At 36.2% G+C, this 13,927-nt stretch overlaps 1 protein-coding gene across 6 annotated transcripts in view; it reads left to right on the top strand.

Moving 5' to 3' along the window:
* The window catches only part of TMTC2 (transmembrane O-mannosyltransferase targeting cadherins 2), an 889,490-nt gene that overhangs the window by 344,756 nt on the left and 530,807 nt on the right, over positions 1-13,927 (top strand). For all 6 annotated transcript variants that reach the window (XM_036865958.1, XM_036865961.1, XM_036865962.1 and 3 more), the window contains exon 10: positions 6,276-6,390. In XM_036865958.1, coding sequence (XP_036721853.1) covers positions 6,276-6,390 — 115 coding nt within the window. The remainder of the gene's footprint in view (positions 1-6,275; positions 6,391-13,927) is intronic.

Consider the following 13,927-nt stretch of genomic DNA (forward strand, 5'->3'; position numbering starts at 1 on the left):
ATGATTAGTTAATTCAGTCCTGCCATTGAATATGTATTAAATCCCCACCATGTGCCAGGAAGTAAGAGAGTGAGCCACTGTGATATCTGGGGGAAGAGCATTCCAGGTAGAGGGAATGGCAAGACTGTGGAGCATGGGTCTTTGTTACTCTGGTGTGTTAGATGAACAGCAAGGGGCTAATATAATTAAGTAACCAAGAGGGAGAGTAGTAGAAGACAAAGGAGATGAGGTCAGAGAACCAATGTAGAGGTTGAGGGGAGAGCCCCGTGCTGGTCATATCAGGCAGTGTAGTCCAGTGTAATGACTTTCACTTTCCCTGAGTCAACTGTAGAATGACGGGATCTGACAGGATCTCTTTGACTGCTGTGCTGAGAATACCCTGTAGAACCAAGGGCAGAAGCGTGGAGACCCATTAGGAAGTTATTGCTGTAATCCCGGGGGAGAAGACGGTTTGAGACAGGGTGGTATCAGTAGAAGTAAGACAATTCTGGATACATTTTGCTAATCTGATGTCCTCTCTAAGGGGAACTATTTTAATGCAAATGCTATGTTCTAGCTGTTATTTTATAAATAAGATTTTCATTTGCCTTTGACCATTTTTAAAGCTATAAATGAATGATTTTTTACTAAAGAGAATTGGATCATTATGACACTTATTACAGATCATTTTATCTCCTTAATTTAGTAGCATTGATCATAAGAGTGAATTTTTCATAGTATTTTAGTAAGAAATGACAGTTCCACTAAGCTAGGGAGTTTTTATGCAGAACTTTTAAGCAGTATTTGAGCCTACGGCTTAAGGCCAGCTTACAATTTTATGGATTTCTACCTTTCAGACAGCTTTTTAAATCCAGGAATTAATGAAAGATTGATCTTCACAGGCTTGTCATATTGATATGTTGGTAAAAATCTACCAAGTAATTTAAATTGTTCAGTTAGAGAATTGTCCAGAGAAGAAATGGTATCCCTTTAATGCTGAAACAGTTGAATCCAAAACTGTTGACTGCTTTTCCCCTTTTCCCATGTTAGCCTGTGAGGAGACTTAACACTCTTTGTATCTGGACCTCTAGAGAATGCTTTCTCTTTTTATATCCTCTTCTGTTTTTTTCCTATTCAAACGTCTTTTTTCTTTCTTTCTTTCTTTCTTTACAGTTTCTCATCTTGTTTTTTTCTCCCTTTGATTGGAGAAATGAAATAAGATGATAATAATTAACTTGGGTAAGACAAATTACAAACCAAAGAAATAATGATAAAGTGTGGTAGCACAATACACCCCGGAGAATAAAATGTATTTTACTTAAATTTTTGTGGTTTCTTTATTTGAAAGTCTACTCAAGTATCAAACACAAAGAATGTGTTTGTCTACTATACCTGAAAGAAAAGTGATGTCTCAGAGATCTAGTCTGCAAATGAGGGATAAAACTCTTAAATCTCCTTATTTCGAGTTTGAGAGAGTAAACTTATATGTAATGAGTATATCTTATTCATACACATATGTATTTCTAGCTACACATGTATGTGTAACCTGGTCATTATGCCTGTAATATGAGGAAGGGCATGCCACATGCAGTTGATTTCCAGAAAAGTTCAGTCTAACTGGTAGCCAATCCCAGACATGGAGTCCCGAGTATGGTGCAAAACATTTATTTTCTTGTTCCATAAGACAACTGGTTCTCAAACTGTGGGCACTGGCAGCATCAGCTTTAGTTGGAAACTTCTTAAAAGTGCAAATCACAGGCTCTGCCCCAGACCCGCCGCATCTGAAATTCTAGGGATGGGACCTAGCTCTCTGTTTTATCAAGTCCTCCAGGTGACTGTGATGTGCCCTAAAGCTGGGGAACCACTGGCAAAGGCAACCTTTCAGGTCTTACAGAATCCACCAATGTGGATGGACTCTCCAAAGTGCCTGCCCTTCTCAAGTTTTCTTGCTTTCCTTTTCTAACACCTTTCACGCCTCACAGTGTCCTAGCTCAACTGTGTCTCAGACTGAGGTACCCTCAATCTCAGAGCCCCAGTAGCAGCTCCTACCCACAGAACTTCAGGATCTGGCTCTGTCTTGGTGGGTGCAACTGTCGACCTTTATATTCTTCAGTGAAGAGCGCCTCTGGCTCACTTGCTGGTATTGATCACTTCTCTTAGAACTGATTCAGTGCCTTATTGCGTAAAACAGTTCACTTCCCAGTAGTGATCAAGACAAGAGGATTGAGATCAACAGCCTGTCACATATGCTGTTAGTGGGGCAGCGGTACTGGGACAATTCTGGTTTATTCCCCCTCGTTCCAGCACAGTTGACAATACCATTCTCTTTCACTCTTTTAAATACTCTAGTTTAGATGGTAAATCATAGTACAGTGAACTTAAATCATCAGCAGTTCTACCACTATTGGAAAGTGGTCAAAGAAGGATTCACCAAGAAGGAAATGTTTTAGGGCATAAGAATGAAAGATGTCCAAGAGGTAGGCAAGACAGGCCTGGAGCTTGGGGTGGGACAAGGCAGAGAAACCTTAGAGGCTGAGGGTTCAGGACAAGTAAGGATGTGAAGCAGCAGCTTACACTAAGGGAAGCGGAAGTAGTTCAGAGTCTGGAGCCAGGGTCTGGTGGGAGCAATAATAGAAGAAGCTGGTGGAAGAGGAGCAATTAAGGTCATCTTTTTGTTTGTTTGTTTGTTTGTTTGTTTCTTATTCCCCCAACGTATCGATTTAGGCTCTTTGGATAATTATTTAGAAGAAACCTAGTATGTCTTCGTTTCCTTATTTATGTTGGTTCTCTGTATTTGAAATGCTTATTGCCCTATTTTCCGTCAATTTTGGGCCCTCTTTCAAACAAACGATTACTATATAAGTAGCATAATAATAACGTACTTTCAACTTTGGTTCAGATTTTCAAATTCACTTTAAAAGGAGATACGAAATGATTCGCATTCCATAATGTTTTATGGCTTTATCATAGCAAAACAGTAACCCTGGACTATGGCGATCTATGGCCTGTCGAGAACAGAGTGCAGGGAATTATGCAAATACCTTACTAATATGCTGTGTTATTGTTTTTCTGAACGTTAATATGATTGAATCCTCCTGTTAGAAAATGATCGTTTAGGAATTCTTTCCGTCACCATTTGCAATACTAGAAATTATGTGTTCCGTGTAGTTTTGTGATCTTGGAAGCTGCTTACAAAGTCTGTGTTCTGTGGCAAAGCTTACCTAAACCATAAGGAAATGTTTTTAAATATTTGAAAAATTGTATATTTGATTTTACACAGTTAGTTAATGTTACTCTTTTTTTTGTTGTTGATGAACACAGAGATGTGTTCGGCTTTAATAGACCTTGGAAGGCTTTGCCCTGGACATTGCATATCAACTGTCCTCTTAGGCCATTGAGTATCATTGTCTTCATCACGTAGACTTCTTGTCAGTGTCCGTCTGTGTTTCTGTATGGACAGCATAGATTTCATTCCCTTCCTTCTTTCTTTTTTACCAGAGCTAATATTATCTCCTTTTCCCTCTACCATCTGGAGTAATAAATTTTAAGAAAATAACCTTCATTATTCCACTAATTGTTGCATTTTCCTACTATTAATACAGAATACATTTCAGGATTAATAGCTGTCTAGAAAAGGAAAAAGAACAATTAATAAATTCCTACATTATCCTTTGTTTAAATATCACATAAGTAGTATATTTATTAATACATTTAGTTAGGTAAATAGGCCTTGAGGACAGGTAGCAATTAATATTACGGTTTTTTAAAATCAATTTATTTATTTTTGGCTACGTTGGGTCTTCGTTGCTGCGCACAGGCTTTTCTCTAGTTGTGGCGAGCGGGGGCTACTCTTTTTTGCAGCGCACGGGCTTCTCATTGCGGTGTCTTGTTGCAGAGTACGGGCTCTAGGCACGTGGGCTTCAGTAGTTGTGGCTCATGGGCTCTAGAGCTCAGGCTCAGTAGTTGTGGCGCACGGGCTTAGTTGCTCCGTGGCATGTGGGATCTTCCCGGACCAGGGATGGAACCCATGTCCCCTGCATTGGCAGGCAGATTCTTAACCACCGTGCCACCGGGGAAGTCCTAATATTATGTTTTAATTTTTTTTTTAATCTGTAGTAAGTATAGCTAACTGAAATATGGGTTTAGCCTGGTATCCTATACTAAGATATATGTGAGGAGATATTAATTATTCAGTACGCCACAGATTGTCTAATTTTTGTTTTACTTTTTTAAAACCTCGTATACTTTAAATTGTATCTCATATCAACATGTCTGTAGGGTTAGGGTCTACATGAATTTCATAAGTAATGTGTGTTTCTGTTTATCAACTTAACCATTTACAACTCTGTTTTCTTAATAATTTTCTGACCCAACAATTATATTTGTTTTGGGAGCTGAGAAAGGCGCCAAATGTTAGGTGACAAACTAAGAAAGTGATGTAAAACTTTTTGTAGAAAGAACTGAAGGATCTCCAACTCCCGGTCTGAAAGTAGGATTAAAATCCTAGGCCTGTCTTTATGCACCACTCTTTACCGATTGAAGTTTAGAAACGGTTAAGTACAAGCAGTGGCTGTGGTTTATTATAAATCCTTAAACCAGAAAACTTCCCCTGTATTTTAAGAACTGGTCCTTTTAGGTCAGAAGACAATTTGTAATATTTAGTAGATAAACAGTAAGCGAGGGACCCTCCATTTTTAAAGTTTTTCAGATTCCATGTATGCCTTAGGACTTGCAATCATTTTTGTAACTATTTTTCATGTTGTTAAAGTCCTGAACTTTAAGCAAACAGGAATCTGAAAGCAAAGAGAAATAATAAATAGAAAACAATTCTATAAGCCTATCAATTGCATGGGTGGTTTCTGCATATCTCTGTCCTCCCTTGATTTGGTTTTCATTTGATTATCTGTATCAGACAAGGCTTAACATCATTACTTTTGCTGCTAATAAATCCTTAGCTATGCAAAAGCAGCCTGCCCTCTCTGGTTGCATGTTTACAGCCTTAAAATTGGGCCCCTTTTATGTTGTTTTCTTTGCCTTTACAGTATGATTCTGGGATAGCATCATATAACAATTCTCGAGATACAGTTTTGAAGAATTGTGTGGCTCTATCTGCAATAATTCTAACCTTGCAAAGCTGACCTGAAAGTAATCTCAGAAATCTGTATTTGTTAATATTCTTCCGTGTTTATTAGTCAATCTATAAGTTAATGCTAAACCAACCTTTCTATGTTCTTCCAATAATTTTAGTGTTACTTAAATATAAGAAATAAATATATCTTAATACGGGTAGCTCTGTTTGTGAATGTGCATCAGAGACAAAGACTGTTTTAAAGGACCAATAATTAAAATCAATTCAAGTTATATTTGTCATATATCTTTTTTTCCTACAAAGCAACTCTCATCTTAGGATCTCAGAGGTTTATAGCTAATAATTAAATTTTATACTAGTGATGCAACATAATGATTATAGTGACTTATATAGGTGAAACAACTAATGTTTAAACCAGTTGATGGGTGACTTACTGAAATATATTGCACCCGAGCTGTAGATTCAACAGAACTAATATAGGGCCTTAATCCCCAAACTCTTTGACCATCAGAAAGCTAAAATCTCCCCAGTAGTCTTTTTTTTTTTTTTTTTTTTTAAAGATTTATTTATTTATTTATTTATTTATTTATTTATTTATGTCTGTGTTGGGTCTTCGTTTCTGTGCGAGGGCTTTCTCTAGTTGCGGCGAGCGGGGGCCACTCTTCATCGCGGTGCGCGGGCCTCTCACTATCGCGGCCTCTCTTGTTGCGGAGCACAGGCTCCAGACGCGCAGGCTCAGTAATTGTGGCTCACGGGCCTAGCTGCTCCGCGGCATGTGGGATCTTCCCAGACTAGGGCTCGAACCCGTGTCCCCTGCATTGGCAGGCAGATTCTCAACCACTGCGCCACCAGGGAAGCCCCTCCCCAGTAGTCTTTTTTATATTGCTTTACTTTTTAAAAACATTTTTACATATCTGTAGTATATCTTTAAATTTGTTCATTTTATTCTTGCTTCAATAGTCTTTGGAGCATTTTTAAGAAAAAAATTTGTTAGTGTACCAGATTAGGTACATTGCGATGCCCTGCAATTAAGGGAAAGGTATATAAAATATGACTAAATAATGAGCACGTAGATGCACGGTACACATAAATCTTAGCTTCGTATCACCCTTACCACTGTTCTTACGTTTTTCTCTATAGCAGCTTTAGTTGTTTCACAGGATTATTATTTTCCAATTTTCAGCTCACTTGACTTCATGCTTTGCAGGTCAATTTCTTCTGGAAGAAGCTCGCCTCATAGAAGCAGCTGAGATGGCAAAAAAAGCGGCTGAACTGGATAGCACGGAGTTTGATGTGGTCTTCAATGCTGCCCACATGCTCAGGTTAGTTTTTGCTACTGTGCCTGAGAAGACCAACACTGTAGCTTTATTCTTATTAAATTAATATAATATAATTAAATCAATTATACTAATTCCCCTTATATGTCACCTTATTCCATATTCTAAAAGTGAATTATGCTGCTTAACCATGTTAAAATCAGTCAGGACTATTTAATTCATTATAGTTTATGTGCATAGTATATAGGGTATATGAACTTTTAGGACTCTCTGAAAATTATTCAGGCCCCTTTTCTATTTCCTTCCAAAATTATTGGCCATAAAATACAAAAGGAAAATTGCAAAATTGAAATTAGTAACTGTCTAATTAAATGTTTCCAAGACAAAACATTATGTCAGTTAGTCAACTGCATCTCAATATTTGTGTTTTTGTATTAATTCTATTGAATGGGTCACGTGGATACATTTTATTATGCTTGGTAGTAGAGAGGATTATCAAATACAAATATAATTAAGGCCTATCAAATTCTCAGAATGGCCCTATAATTAGCACTGTTGCTGTGTGTTAAAACAATATATGTTTTTAGACCATTAGTGCCTCTGTTTTCAGAAAGACTATTTTGAAGCCTAATTACAATAATAGCAAAACAAAAGGCAGATGAACAGGTTTTTGTGTAAACATAAAATGAAAGCCAATGCATTAAAGGAGGATGTTTTTAAGAAACTCGAATGATTTATACAGTTGTTTAAAAAGCATTGTTTGTTCTGTTAGCCATACATATACCCCTTCACACATGCTGTTACCTGAATTTCACTCTATTAAATCTCCACGTAAATGCATCCTTGGGTGACATTCACACTATGGGCTCTGAACTTGGCTTCTAGGGGCAAGTTTCTAATTATGTAGATTACTCTTACATGGGAAGAAAAATAGCAGAGAATTGGTCCACATTTGGATGGTTTTAAAGCATGGACTTTTTGAGAAAAGTAGAGGAACATTTAAAAAAAATTTTTTTTGAGATCATTGTACATTTGCATGCAGTTAAGAAATAATACAGAGAGATCCCTGTACCATTTATCCAGTTTCCCAAGTGGTGATATCTTGTAGAACTACCATACAGTATCAAAACCAGTATTTTGACATTGATGCAGTCCACTGGTTTTATTGGGTTTCCCCAGTTTTATTTGTACCCCTGTGTGTGTCTGTGTGTTTTTAGTTTTGTGCACTTTTATTACATGTATAGGTTTGTGTATCCATCACTCAGCCAGAATACAGACTATTTCCATCACCACAAGCATCCTGCGTATTCTCCTTTTATAATCACATACCCTCACCTACCCCTGTCCCCCAGGAACCAATATTTAAAGCAAGTTTTGTAAATTACCTTGGATTTATAATTTGAGATTATTACTGTATCTGTATCTTAGTGGTTTCCTCCTTGGCTTTTAATAAGTTTTAAATAAGAAATTCGAAGTCTGTTTGAGAGGAAAGAGTGTACTGTGAGGTTTCAGTTGAATACCCTCATTCCATATCAATGCTTAGCGTTCCTAAAGCAGGTACCTACAAAGAGAAATCAGGATTCAATAGACTATTGGTATATTTTAAAAATAAACTGTAGCCAGTTCGCAGGAACCTTCAATAGAAGGAAAATTTTTAAAAGATACTTTAATTTGCATGACAAGGTTAGGTGCTGTGATGGGAAGAGGACTTTTTTGTTCTTCATGAATAAAACACAGTGCTTTTAGTTACAATAAACCATTTAGAATGTGAATGTACAAGTTTCTAGAAACTAATTTATCTTAATCATAATAGATACTTTCATCAACAAGGCATTTTGCTATATATTAAATCAGTATCTGAAATTCAAGGTCTACCAACGGAAACTCGTTATAAGAACATTACAAAAAACGTCCTTGTTAAATATATAGCTTGTAACTTTTCCTTAGTTACCATAGTGCTAGAAACCAGTGGAAAGTTTTTGTTATACATTGGGGACGTGGAATCTTTAGGATTTATTTTTCAGAACATTCTCTCTAGTTTTCTACAGTCTGCATTCCTCATTAAGTTGCATTTAGTCAGCGCCTTCCTATCTTGATTGCGAGTATGACCACAGCAACCTGGTCATATCCTTATTCAACTTCGTGGCAGTCCGTATGAATGTTTTTACTTATTTTTTTAGCTCTGTCAAATTCAACAATTTCTTGAATGCCTATTGTGCAAGCTGAACACCAGCCTCTTTCCTTACTAATCAAGAACATGTAGGACTTTGCTAAAAAGAATAAAAAAGGATATTGGTTTTCCCTTGAACGCAGCCTTATCAAAATGGTTAGCTGTCAAGATTTTGCTTATTCAGCGTTACATCTAACATTTCCCTTGGGGCTTCCAAATTGTTGTAAATTGAGTTTGATATTAATTTTTTTCCTTCAAGAGCTCTGTTCTTTCCTAAGATATTTAGGAGACAGAATTGGCAAGGTTTGGTGATCAGTTCGATGGGAGGGAAAGGGCAGATGTCTCCCTGGCTGTGTCTTGGTTAGCTGGATCAATGGTTGACCTAATATACAAAATCAGTAATTTAGGAACTGTTATGGTTCAAGATATACTTTGAAGCATACTTATTTAACTTCCCTTTCCTTGGGTAATTCCCAACGAATTGACACAAAGAATCTATTAATAAGAAAAAAACTGCTTATCACAAAAGCCAAAAAGAAAAAGGAAAAAAAAAAACCATTCCTCCAGAAGAGACTAGTTTGGAAGAGCCCATCAAGGGGCAAATCTTTAACTTATTATGACCTTCAAGAGGCTTGAAATTGGAGAAATGTCTAACAGACCCATTTTAATTCTCAGTAATGGATAAATATCTTTTTCTATAGAATTAGAACATTTCTAATTCCTGTTGTCAAGGTGATTCACAAGAACACTGTGTGGGGTGGAAGTATTAACTCTGTTCACCAAATATATTTGGCCTTCCCACTTCAAGAAACATAATAGGATTGCACTTTCCTGCCTTCTTCCAAGTTGAAGACCTTCCTGGGTCTTATTGGGTCGTTGAATGTGTGTGAACGTGATGTATGTTATTTCTGAGCCCAAATTGTAAGAGTCAGTGCTTTTCCCTTTTTCTGACTTGGAAATTGTGGAAATAGATCTAGAAATAAGCAAAGGGAGACAAACCTCCCTTCTCACCTGCATTGGATAGGATGAATGAATGCAAAATAAATTTTGTCTTAATTCACTGAGATTTAGGATGTGTCTATTATCGCAGTGTAATCTAACCTATCCTAACTGATCAGAATATATCTGTGAAAATAAAATACATAGTTGGAAAGAGGAGCCATATAACATCAGAAAAGATTAAGCAATTAATAGGATCTCTGAGTTTATAACTACAGTGGAGGCAATGTAAAATTGATAGATTGAAATTTAAATAGAAATTATAGATATTTCCCAGAACTTAATGAAAAATACTAAAGACATGAAAATGATGACTGAAAGGATAAAAGACTGACGAATAGATTGAGAATAGTATATATACACTAGTAATTTTATTTATATATATATGTTTGTATAATTATAGTATACAACTATGTATATATAGTTATATATACATGTATAGTATATAGGTATTGTTTATGTAATATGTGATACTTTTGTCTCTGTATATATAAATATGTATATATAATTATGCTGTATGTATGTGTATGTAGTTAGATATGGCATATATACATATATAATTTTATTTGTTGTATAAATGTCAATATAAATAGAAAATTTCTGAAGGAGAACATAGCGCAGATGAGCAATTATCAACAAATAGAAAAAATTTCCAAGATAGGATGGAGGTCTTTAATCATCATATTAAAACCAAAATTAATGAAAATAGATCTACTCCTAAACTTGTCTTCTTGCATGGGTCACCATTTTTAGTTGCAAACTAAAGAATCCACTCTTGCCAGTTTAAGCAGAAACAGGATTTATTGTAGAGAATTCTATAGCCCACAGACTCTCCCATAGGTTTGAGAGTGCTCTACATAGGCAGAAATAATTTCCACCACCTAGCTTTCCTTGGAGCTCAGCAGCTTTTAGAATCCAAAGCTCTGCCACCATCACCCACAAGGAACCAAGAAGAGCAAGCACCACATTCATTAGAAGATGAGTCTTCTGAGTGCAGCTGCCTACCCATTATACTTACTTTTGATTTTGATTCTCTTGAGGTTGCATCTGATTGATGGAACCTGAGTCATGTACTGATACCTTGGCTGGAAGATGAGGGAATTTTTGGCTTCTGCCTTGTTTGGGAAGAGAGGATGCACACTGTGGCTAATTACTAAATATATTTCCAGGGAGGGTGATCACAGGTGTTGAAGGCCTCACATAATGAATGGTTGACTACACGTGTTGACATTTTTAGTACCAAATAAAATGGAAAAAGTACTGGATATTTCCAGATGAGAGCATTTAAAAAAAGCAGATTGGTTATCATCAAAGGAAAATATCAAAGGAATTTAAAATACTAAAACTCAGTAGAGTTATGTCTATAGAGTTATAAGAGGAAAGTATTGAATCAATTATTCTGTTAGAAACACTTTGTATGAATGGATTTATTCAGTGTTCTCCCAGACCTGGAAGCTAGAAAGTGCACAAAGGTATTTGACACCTGAGAGGAAGTCTTGAGGCACTGAAAACAAATTTAACTCATTCACAGCATTCATGGGCTCTGGTGGAAAGTTGTTTTTTTCTTTTATTTTCTTTTTTTAAATCCATTTACAGGATAATGAAGGAAAAAAAGTAGCATTTATTCAAATATCTCCTGTCTACCTAGCACCGTATTTTGCATTGTATATGTCACCCTCTTAATTATAATTTCACATATATGAAATAGACACTAATATTCCCGTTTTACAGATGAAGATGCTGAGGTTCAAAGAGAGTTGGTATTTCCCATACTTGGTAAAGCTGGGATTTAAACTTAGCATATTCTTGCCAAATTTAATACTGTTTTCACTGTGTCACATTGGCTCCCTCATAGCTTTATAACTGGGTGATTACCTAGAAGCTGTGATTCCTGAATTTATTGATGGAAAAAGGATTTATAGAGAGTAACAGGTTTTCAAATGTGTAAATCCTAAATAGTAAGATCCTTCCAGTATTATTAGATTATCCCTTTGTGGTAAATTTTAGAAAGTAGGTATATAGTCATAGGAGAGAGAACTCCAAGTTTGTACTCTCAAAGGAACATTAAGTTTTTAGACATACCATCACGATATATTGTCTGACGAAGGACACACTGCTGAGATAAGCGTGCAGTTTCCTTTTATCCAGGCCTAAGGGGCCAAGTGCTTCCTAAAGTAGTAAGAAAAGCAAAACTGTACTGTACCAACTGGTTCCCATTGCTTCCCTAATTTCTAGAGAGCAGAGTGAATATATGAGAAAAAATTATCTTTCAATTTTCATTCTCAAATAATTTCACTGGAAATGACATAAAATAGACGTTCTTAAGGAATAAAGGAACAAAATCAGATTATTTTCTCAAAGCAGATTGTGAATGTACACCCACACACACACAAGCACACATACGTTGGATGTTGGAGATATATATACATATATCCAAGACCTTGTGAGTAATATGCTTTCTTCTTTAACACTTCCCAAATTACCAAAGACCGTTCAAAAAGTTATTGGGTTTTCTACTTATAAATTGTACATTACTGCCAACTTTTGGTCAAGAGGGGCCTATTTCAACTAGGTTATAGTGGGATGTAAGGTCTTTAAAGCAAAGAGGTGTGGCAGATGAGGTTAAAGGTAGGTACCTTCCTACTCTGTGCCTTTCCAACATTAATGTTCATGTGAATCACTCAGGGATCTTGTTACATCACATGTTCTGATTTAGAGTGTGTGGGTGGTACCTGAGGTTTTACTCTTCTAACAAGTCGCAGCTGTTGCTTATGATGTTGGTTCTTGGACCACTCCTGCAAGGAAGTTCTAGTTTGCCTTTCCTCTTGTCATCCCTCACAGCCCCTGCTCCCCAGCCAAGCATTACAACTTGAACATAAGTAGTAATTTACTATATAGGAATATTATAGTGGACATTACCGATACACATTTCCTTCCTTTTAATTTTTCCAGTACATTTCATTATGTAATCTTTCCAGATATAAGCTTAACCTGTCCTTAGCAGCCCTCAAAGATTTGAGGCCATGAAACGATGGGCTCAAATTCCTACGGGACATCAAGAAATATCTAACTTCAAGGAATCATTTTGTAAAACTTACACCGTCAGCATAGTCTTTTCCTCTGTTATTGCTACATTTCCACTATGCCTCTCTATCCTTTATATTTAGTATTGAGACAGATGCCTACAGGTCATGAAGCCATTTTTTGATGTCTTGGTTGAGAAGTTTTCATTTAAGAAGCCTTGATGATCATAAATAATTTATTCTAGGAGTTTCATTACAAGGTTTTTTTTCTACTCCATTATTTTTACATATATGTGACTCTCGTTTTGCTATTTTAAGATTTTCCATACATTTTTTTAAAATTTTTTTTTATTTTTATATATGGCTGTGTTGGGTCTTAATTTCTGTGTGAGGGCTTTCTCCAGTTGCGGCAAGTGGGGGCCACTCTTCATCGCGGTGCGCGGGCCTCTCACTATCGCAGCCTCTCTTGTTGCGGAGCACAGGCTCCAGACGCGCAGGCTCAGCAATTGTGGCTCACGGGCTTAGTCGCTCCGCGGCATGTGGGATCTTCCCAGACCAGGGCTCGAACCCGTGTCCCCTGCATTGGCAGTCAGATTCTCAGCCACTGTGCCACCAGGGAAGCCCTTCCATACATTTTTATGTCCTTGTTTATTTCAGTTCTACTTCTATTACTACTGTACAGTTTATCAACTAGAATTAAAATTTACCTCTGCTTTGAGTAACTTAAAGCTAAGTGTAAGTTTAGCAAGTTGGCAAGAACACAGGAACATCAGCTACTGTTTCACCTTACTTTCATGATACAGGAACAAACAGCTCTCTAGTTTAAAAAAAAATCCTCATAAGTTATCCTTGAAAATGATCACCAAGACTTAAATAAAATATTGTCTTTCGTATGAGTCAAACAGTGGTTATCGTCCATATTAAATAATTTTAATTCAAAACTGACAATTCACAACCATTAATAATTGTAGTTAAAGAGAGTCTTCTAAATGCTACTTGAGTTTTTATTTTCTACGTTTTTTCAAGGAAGTAATTTATAATTTACAAACCTTTAATTTTATAATTCTCACAGAATACATAAAAATGTAGGTAATTACAAATGATTCTTTTAATCAGAATCTCCTCAAACATTTTACGGGGTATATTAAGTTGTTTCATAACGTAATTGATTCCCAAATTTCTTTTATATATCTTTTCTTGTAAGAATATTGGGCCCTAAACCTGTGTTCCAAAAGACACTTTTGTGTCATAGAATAATACCAGAGAGAAGAATTAGCTGTATGAAATATATTTCTATATTTTTTAACAGATGTAAGTTTCATAGTCCCATGTGCAAAAATGGAATTCTGTAGTAATCAAATGATGACATTTGTTTGTGACTTTTGTTACT

The sequence above is a fragment of the Balaenoptera musculus genome, chromosome 10, assembly GCF_009873245.2.
Source record: "Balaenoptera musculus isolate JJ_BM4_2016_0621 chromosome 10, mBalMus1.pri.v3, whole genome shotgun sequence".
Taxonomy (NCBI): domain Eukaryota; kingdom Metazoa; phylum Chordata; class Mammalia; order Artiodactyla; family Balaenopteridae; genus Balaenoptera; species Balaenoptera musculus.